At 35.3% G+C, this 9,376-nt stretch overlaps 1 protein-coding gene across 10 annotated transcripts in view; it reads left to right on the forward strand.

Annotated features, from left to right (window-relative positions):
- LOC112511182 overlaps window positions 1-8,268 on the forward strand; it is an 11,660-nt gene extending 3,392 nt beyond the window's left edge. For 4 of the 10 annotated variants that reach the window (XM_025116681.1, XM_025116689.1, XM_025116690.1 and 1 more), the window contains 12 exons: window positions 247-331; window positions 565-649; window positions 1,643-1,712; window positions 3,280-3,349; window positions 3,955-4,003; window positions 4,089-4,335; window positions 4,416-4,627; window positions 4,720-4,794; window positions 6,049-6,118; window positions 6,236-6,316; window positions 7,436-7,515; window positions 7,964-8,268. In XM_025116681.1, coding sequence (XP_024972449.1) covers window positions 247-331; window positions 565-649; window positions 1,643-1,712; window positions 3,280-3,349; window positions 3,955-4,003; window positions 4,089-4,335; window positions 4,416-4,627; window positions 4,720-4,794; window positions 6,049-6,118; window positions 6,236-6,316; window positions 7,436-7,515; window positions 7,964-8,042 — 1,203 coding nt within the window. In that variant the 3' untranslated portion in view covers window positions 8,043-8,268. The other 6 variants (XM_025116687.1, XM_025116688.1, XM_025116683.1 and 3 more) reach the window with 5 other exon arrangements.
- Window positions 8,269-9,376: the final 1,108 nt, after the last annotated feature.

Below are 9,376 nucleotides of genomic sequence, written 5' to 3' on the forward strand. Positions count from 1 at the left end.
ATATATATATATATATATATATATAAAGTTTAACTATTTGACGGTTTTTACCCTTCAAGTTAAATTCCAACTTTACGTCAATATAGGTATAAACATATTTTTGACGTAAAACTAGTCTAGGGTACAAATTAGTTAAGCATAGGGTACAAATATATCATGCATAATTCTACCAAAATTCTCTTAACCCAATTTGTACGAGTTAACAAAAACACGGATATTATACTCTCTCTCTCTCTCTTTGTGCAGTGGGTACCGTGTCATGCAATTGTAGGCATGCCTTTGCTTGTTGCATTTGAACTGCTTCTTTGTATCTTTCTGGAGAGTGTCTATGGTACTGAACATATTTATTTCATTTCCTTACATTACTGAATTTCACGAATCAATCCTTTCATAGTGATCTGGTATCTAAGTTGTTCTATAATCAAATTCTCATTATACTTCGAAAAGGCTTGCAGTTTGTTTAGCCATATAATTTAGTTGCTGTGAGATAATCTGAAAAAACAGAAGGTTGCCTTTGTTATGTGTTGTTCAAGGTTCTAAGAGCTTATTGATTCTTTTGCGCAGTTATGCAAGTTCCTGCCGTAAACTTGAAGATTGTCTTTCTTCCTTTGTTGGCGTTTGAAATTACAATTCTTGTTGACAATGTCAGGTGGTTTTCTTGTTAGATCTTTTAGTAGTGCTTGTTCTGTTTGTTGGTGACCATCTACCAAACTTGATACCGTTTTCTAGTTCTATCGTTGCATAAATGCATTTAATTTGACTTCTCTTGTGTTTCTTCTGTTTTTGAGGAAGAGATTGAGTAATGCTGGTCATATTTTTACTCATTAAATCTCTCATGCTGTGCGCAGGATCTTAAAGCTGTGATTCCTATATGCATAGAATTCAGTTATATCAAAATTACTCCTCAACTTCTCGTTTTAGCTAAGGATCACTAAGCTTTTAGAAACTCAAGGATTCACTCCATAGGTTAATGGGTAGTTGTTGTGTGCACTTGTGTATAAATTGACATGCCTTCTAAAAAGACAAATATGTGGAGTTTCATTTCATAGGAGATAGGCCATAAAAAGTCTAAATAGGTGGAGTTCTCCTTTAAAAGTGTGTGTTTGTGTGTATGTAAGAATGAAACCTTTCTTGAAGTTACAGACTGCATTTTAGAGAAGTAATACAAGGAAATGACATTTGCGTGTGCCTAGGAATCTGATATTTCTTGCGGCTATTTTGATCAATTGTTTCTTTGGCATCAATCATTTTTGTACCAAAACTGTAAGAAATCTTATGTGTGAGTCGGTCGAAATGGAATGAGGTTATTAGTACTTGTGGGTTTTAATCGAGTTGTAGTGCTAATTTATAATTTAATCACCAATTGTTATTCAGGGAAAATAAAATACATGATATTATTGCATCTATTGGTTGGCAAGCTATTTATGGTTTTGCTTACTTTAGAGATAGCAATCTTATGGTAGTTCTCTGTCAATAGTGACGAGGACTGTAATGAGAATTAGGATGGAGACATTGCATTTGAATCTCTTTGTTGCTCATATGATCTTAACAACCATGTCTAATTCATAAAATTGTGTTATTAGGGTATCGTGGCTGATTTTTGCTAATATGTAACATGTTGAACTCCTTATATTGTGTATAGAATGTGCAAGGCTTTGCTACCGGGAGATGAAGAACATTTGAGTGACGATGCAATATGGGAGACACTTCCTGTAAGTTTAGTTAACGGGAAAACATGCATGGCTGCCTACTTTTCCGTTCGTTTATTTTAATGGAAGTGCCTGTTATCTTGAGAGGTTAACAGTTACTTACAATTCAAACTCTTTCACAAATTTGTTTTCTTATTCGTGTGCTTTAAAAGATCATGTGGGACTTCTAGGATATCGATGGTAGAAATAACTCTTTTCAAGTTTCTTTGGGTGGAAAATTTTAATGCATGGAACATAATCAACAAAATTTTCCGTTTTCTTTTTAGTTGGGATACCATCTTCTGACCTCTCTATTTTGGCGTAATACTCTCATTTGGATGCTTATAATACATAGAAGCTTTCTTTCAAATGCTTCAAAAGATGTCTAGAATTGTTGTTAATTAAGTTATCAGCTAGAGAAGAGCATGATTGCTGCATTTCATGAATTTTTGCTTCTTCCAAATTAAATAATATCTTCTAGGAGAGGATGGGCTGGTATATCGTACTACTGCAATCCATAGTTTAAATCTTATACAATCTGATTGACGGTTGCTAAGAATTACACTAATTTTGAATAGAGAAAATTTACCTGGTGAAATTTAGAGAAACACGTCACTAGGGGAGCATTCAATCTCTTAAATCACCGTGATTTCCAAGGCATGATATGGGCACCAAAAGACAACATGTATACAAGGTATATGTGGCTACGTGAAGAGGGATGTGATTAGAGACAAGGATGGAGTGGAAGTTATGGTTCAGGAGAAGTTGATGAAACAATGTTTGAGGTGGTTTGACCATCTCCAATTGTAGATCTTTTAGTGCACCAGTTAGAATTGTAGGCTTGCACCATGAGGAGGTCATTAGGAGAGGTAGAGGTCGAACCAGATTGACATAGGAAAGTAGCCAAGAGCATGAACAGAATGTACGAAATTAGTTCACATTGATAGAAAGTTGGAGGAATTTATTTTGGCTACCAGTACTTTATAGTTTCTTTTGGTTCCATTTTTATCCTGTCCCAACTAGTTTGGCATAAAATGTTTGCTGTTGTTGTGTATTCGTGATTAATAATGATGAATGAGTTTGCCAACAGGTTTAAAAGAAAAAAATCTATACCAGTAGCTCCCAACTGAACTTGTTGCAACAATAAATTGCCATATGCTGAATGCTCATGAAAACGAGCATAATGAGAAATTTGAATGTGCTCCGTAAAATATCAATAGAACTAATTACAAAATCTTGCATGGGACAAAAATCTGGGCAGACCAGTGCCAGATTGTTCCTGCTATGTCATGATTCACAGGCCAAATAATGCTGATTCTGACCATCTCATGTTTGATTTATGACACAAAGAATTTAGATTTTCTGTCAGTATTCTGACTCCGTTCTTCTGGAATTGCAACTGTAAAATTTTCTTGTCATTTGTAGTCACAGTGCTGCTACCACCTTCAAAAATTACATTAAATGTGCTAAAGAAACAAGAAAACAGCAACTGTGCATTGTTCTTATGATGAAATTTTTTGTTAGCATGAATCTTGCTCCAACTTACAGAAATAACTGCTACTAACTGGCCATTCAATTTTTTTCGTTCCAGCATTTCTGGGTTTCTATTTCCATGATCTTCTTCATTGCTGCTACCTTGTTCACCCTACTGAAGCTATGTGGTAATATTCTCCTCAAATGACTATATTTTACTGCCCAATATATATGTTTCTGTTTTCCACTGACATATGATCAGAACATTTATTTGTGATTTTGGTTTATAATTGCCATCATTTTACTTATGCAACATTTCTTTTTCATATTTGGGAAAGGAAGGAGGTCATTAATGCTATGCATACTGTGTTAGGTTTCTTAACATATATCAACATGCTTGGTATATTTTTGGTGTATGACTGCTTATTTATTGATTATTTGGGATTTTGCTCTTACATGTTGCAAGCATATATTATTGGGGTTTACTTGGTATATATAGATGGTATATCGCTAATCACTTTCAATGTATAAATCTTGATTTTTTGCTTGCCATCCGACTTTCTCTTTTACATGCCAATTACTGGTGCTCTGCCTCCTTTTTGACATGTGCAAGTGTAATCTGATCTAATGACTTGTTTGTCGTGTCATGCTTGATTATGCTTGTGAAACTTCCGCATCATGCTTCAAATAACTTTTACTGGCTTGAGAAATAATGCACTTTATATATGCTTATGGGATCAATCATAACTAGTGACAATCTACACCATATCTATTTCTAATCACTTCCATTTAGCAGGTAATATAGGTGCTTTAGGCTGGTGGGACCTGTTCATAAATTTTGGGTATTATCCCCCTCATGTCAGCAGTATTTCCATCTTGTTTCTAATACCCTTTTAGTTGCTTTAACTTGTTGAATTCATGGTACAGAATTGCCGAGTGCTTTGCCTTTCTTGTTTGCACGAAGTGGTCTAATCCAGCGATTCGCAGAAATTCTCAAACACCTGAAGCAAGCTCATCATCCACGACTATTAGATATCTTGACTGGAATAGTGGCTTAGTGGTTTCATCAAATGATATCTCTGAAGATAGGACATGCGGTCTGCAAGACATCGGTGGTCACATCACGAAAATTCCCATTATCGCATTTCAAGTCATGCTTTGTATGCACTTAGAGGTATGTTAAACTGTATGAGCATCTAGCTATTTTAGGATGTGGTGTTCTTAAAGTTAAATTTACATTATGGTTCTTTCAAGTTTCAGAAAAAACCTGCCGCTGCAAGTTTTATCCCTCTTCCCATTGTCTTCTCTCCTTTACTTCTACTGCAAGGAGCAGGAGTTCTCTTTTCTGCATCTACATCGGTGGAGAAAATTATCATCTTACTCCGTACTGGGGCTGGCACGGGGAGATACTTTTTCTTTTCTGCTAGGGTTCATGACTGCTTTGGGTTTTTGTACCATGGCTCTAGGTAAACCAAGTGGCATCAGAAGAATTGATAAAGTGTGGGCAAATATCTTAGCTGAAGTTCAACATTCTTTTTACTCTAATTTTTATGCATAGGTTGCTTGGTTGGTGGTCGATTGATGAAGAAAGTCGAGAAGAACAGGCACGAGTTTACCATGATGGGGCTTCAGGGTGAGTGCCATTATCTCTTGTAGCTTACCTTATTGTATTCTTCAGAACATCCATCCCTTGTTTTTACTTGATAGATGTGAAGTAATTATTTTATTTCATTGAGCACAACAATAAAAAACCAACATGGCATTTCTTCTGCACTAGTCTACTCACTTCGTGTGCATATTGTTTTTAGTGGTCTAATGTATTGCCCGTTAAATCATAGTAGGTCTCACCTCTGCCGAATGGACATGATTGGACTTATCTAATGTTTTTCTTTTTGTTTTTAGTGGATGAATTGATTCAGCCAAATTGTAACATCATTCACTTTGCCGTTTGGGTTTGTCAAGTGTGCATATAAATTTTTAGGCCTTCTCTTTGTGGAAGCCTTCAATCTGCTGTGATCAAAGCCAAGAAACTCAAATCAGTCGACACTTAAATAGAAGATCTTTTACAATCTCCCAAATCTGTACCTTCTCAACATAATCAAATATATAAACATTAAAAACTTGAAAAGCCGATGGTGTTTTTTAGTATGGTGATGAAAAACGGCAACTTGACACTGATTTGGGGATGGGGGGAAGCAGGGGCAGAGACGGTAGGGGGGCATGGTGGTGTTGAGCCACCCACAACTCTTCCATTTGGGTAATCTTTAGTAGTACTAGTGGTTCAATCCATTTGCTAGGAATTGATTATCCAGAATCTCCTAGCTTCCTATTCTTACCTTTTTTCCCTTTTTATTTAATTAATCTCAAATTTCTTTAAATAATTAATTCCAATCTCCTAGTTTCTTTTTCTTATTTTTTTTAATTAATTTCATACTTCTATGATTAATTATAACATGTATATATGCATAATTTCATATTTGATGGTTATATTGTCAACAATGTTTTTTTTTTCATTTACAAATATTTTTGTATTTTTTCTTTTACAAATGTTTTATAGAAAACATTATAAAATCAAATATCCTAGTAAACTAAATCAACATTGATATCATTATACAAAGTTTTTACATATAAGATCAAGATTTTTAAGTCACAGATTTTTATAATGTCATGTTTATCACTTTAGCTATGAATTGAGTAACAAACTGAGTACATTTCTTTTGATATCATCTAGTCCCCCCAAATTAAAATTCTAGCTCTGCCTCTGGGGGGAAGACAGAAATCACTGAAGAACACCTGTAAGTAGCAATTTTTGCTGCTGTTGTTGCACAATCACAGGTGGTGGGGGTGGTTATGATTTCACTGTTTTTATATGTTTGTATCTGCGCAGGTATAACACTTTCTGTGGATATCCACCTGAAGTAGTAAAGAAGATGCCCAAGAAGGATCTTGCTAAGGAGGTAATGTGCATCCAAAATTTTGCCGGAAAACCTTCATACACTGTGTTTGCCTCTTACCATAACAAATGGGCATGATAATTTGAGATTAATAAATTTAATCTTTATTTACCCTATCAGGTTTGGAGACTTCAGGCTGCTCTTGCTGAGCAAACCGAGATCACAAAAGTCAGTCAACAGGAGTACGAAAGACTTCAAAATGTAAGAATTTCTGGACCGTGCTTCTGTTTTAATCGCTGACCTATATTATTGATTTATATTCATTCGACACTCTCAGTGTCACTAATTCTTGAGAGATTACTGGTCTCAGAACTTTGTGTTGGACCGAAGACATGAGTAATCGTTAGGTTGGTCATTGGTTGCTCATTACATGCTTTACTCCCTCCGTCCCAAAATAAGTGTCCATAATAGAAATGGTACACAGTTTTGAACATGCATAATTATTACACTTTTTAGTTAACCAAGTGACAACTTTACTCTTGATTAATTTATCTATTTTATCTTCTCTTACATATTGTGCATTAATTAAGGGTAGATTTGGAAATTTAGTAATTTATTTTTGAAACTTGACACTTATTTTGGGACCTACGGAGTATTTTTTGTATTTTGGTGGAGGGGAGATGATAGTTGGACACAAGTTTATACATTTAGAAAAAGGCTTTTGCTAGTTTGAACTTATTGTCCATGAGAATTACATTGTTTGACCAATTATATGGTGAAAGTAAATTGTTTGGCTATTTGTCAAATATCTAATAATATAATGACAAATTAGGAATTTTGAGCACCCACATCAACTCCATTAATTTATTTGTAGCATTGTTCATGAACAAATAGATACTTCCTCCGTCCCAAAATAAATGTCCACAATGAAAAAAACACTTAGTTTTAGAAATGTGTAATTATTACGATTTTTTAATTAACTAAATGACAATTTAAACCTTAATAATAGAGGGTGTAATGAATTTCTCCATCTCATAATCAAGGGTAGAACTGAAAAGTAGACACTTACTTTTGAACGTTGATACTTATTTTGGGACAAACTTAAATAGAAATGTGGACAGTTAATATGGATGGAGGAAGTAATTCTCACTTGTTATCTTTCTAAAAAAGGAAACATTACAAAGTTTCGTGGAATATCGCTAAGAAGGGAAGTGTTGTAATTCCATTTCAAATAAAGATCACTACTATACACTTGATCTAGTATGACTAATCATCAAAGAAATCTTGAGAATACAAGGGATGGCAGGAGAAACTACAATTAGCGAACAACTTGTGATTCTCGTTGCAATTTGAACCTGATTTGAACACACATTCTGCCAGGAAAAAATTCTATGCAGGGTCTGTTTTGAAAGAGAGATGAGCTTAGTACTCCTCCCTTGTCGGCATCGGGTCCTTTGCAGGTACCCCTATTGCTCTTTTAGCGTGTGTTTGGTATGCAGGACATGATGGGACATGACAGTACAAATACTTTGTCCCAACTTTAAGACTTTGGACAGGACAGACCTGAGTGGGAAAAGGAGATTGCTATTTGCATTCTTTTAATGTCAAAATCAGGTCAAATCATGTATTGAGGATGTTTAAAAGTGAGTTTTGATGTTGATGTCTGGAGAAAATTACTAGATAGAGGTGCATTTAGCCTACCATGTGGGAAAAATATACATTTATTCTGTCCCACTAAAATAGGTGGAACGAAAATTAAGAACATCAGACAAGATTTGATAAATTACTAAACTACCTATATTTAGTTAAAACCCTAAAACCGTCCAAACATCGTGTACTAAACACACCGTCTATTGTCTATATCGTATATATTGTCATCCTGATTTGTTTCAACCTTTGTCCGTGCAGTATATGCTCTGAGAAGTGTAAAAAGTGCCCCATTTGTCGTGTTAGCATCGAGGAACGAGTGCTTATATGTGATGTATAGCCTTTCGTTATCCATGTGACCCGAAAGTTTAGAACAGAGTCCCATGGATACATAGTTGAAGTTGCAGCTAGTTTTTTTATGTTGTTCTTTTTGTTATATTTTGGTGGGTAAAACGTAAATATATAAATTCAAATATTTCACTTAGAATATCTGAGAAGTCACAGTTTTTAGAATTACTTTGGTCAAATTATTTAGTTAGTTCATAAGGTTTAAATGATTCTTTGTATTTGTTCCTGCGGCCAATCGGGTGGGTAAACGTTTATTGGGTAAGAGTTATCACATTCACTTATTTCATCGAGTAAGGTTCTCAACCTATAAAATGGCGTAGTAAGATTGTTAGTAAGCGTTTTTCTACGCCTAATGTCCCCTTGTTTAGTTACTTGTTATATGGTAGGAGGCCCTTACTCGGTATTAGGTGATATTTTTTTTACCAAGATCATTTTTATAAAGACACCAAAATGTATGCAAAAAATTAACAAATTTAACATCAGTGAGGCTGAAACCCGAGCCTTTTGTACAAAGATAGAAGCATTAACTATCTCCGCCATCAAGGTTTTATGCTTAAATTTTAGTTTCAAAAACTATATGGTGGTACCCGACGAAATGATATGGTGACATTCTTCAAAAACACATTTTTCCCTAACGATATAACCATAAAGTGGTTGTCTGTGTCATCGTAGATCCAATCCTACCGAAACAGACATAACAGAGATGAAGGTAGCCTTAACCACAACAGTCGCTAATCTGACAGCGGATGTCCACAAACTCCATCCTAACTCTAACAACGACAACCGTCGGAGAAAGAGATAGAGGCAAGGTACCGGTCAAGGTTCCGCACGACAACACTACAACCAACATTATGGATTTAGTTTCTTTCCTAGTCAAACAACCACCCGTTCCGAAAAAACCACCCAAAAAAGACGAAGTCTTGCTGGACAAGGTCAACGTATAATCCTCTCTCTCCGTCATGACCGAGCCACAACAAGAAGTATTTACCAAGGCCCAAAGGATTTTGGACTAGCTATCAAAGAAACCAAAATTCATCCGGCTCAACACATTCCCAAGCCACCTGAACCCTTGTAACAAAAAATCAAGAAAGGTGATCCGGAAGGTGATGATTTCATTATGCTAGCACCCGAGACTCCAACCGCGCTATTTTGACAAATGGTTCGAATACGTTTTCTTAGTCTTCAACCATTTCAAGCTTAAAAACGGGAGCGACTACAACGATATCTTATGGAACGTGAAACCGTTTTAATTTTGAAGGTCGATTTATGGATATGAATGTATTGAAGACAAAAATGTTATATGATTTAGTGTTCCATAAAAAATCA

This window comes from Cynara cardunculus (genome assembly GCF_001531365.2).
Source record: "Cynara cardunculus var. scolymus isolate 2C chromosome LG 4, CcrdV1, whole genome shotgun sequence".
NCBI lineage: Eukaryota > Viridiplantae > Streptophyta > Magnoliopsida > Asterales > Asteraceae > Cynara > Cynara cardunculus.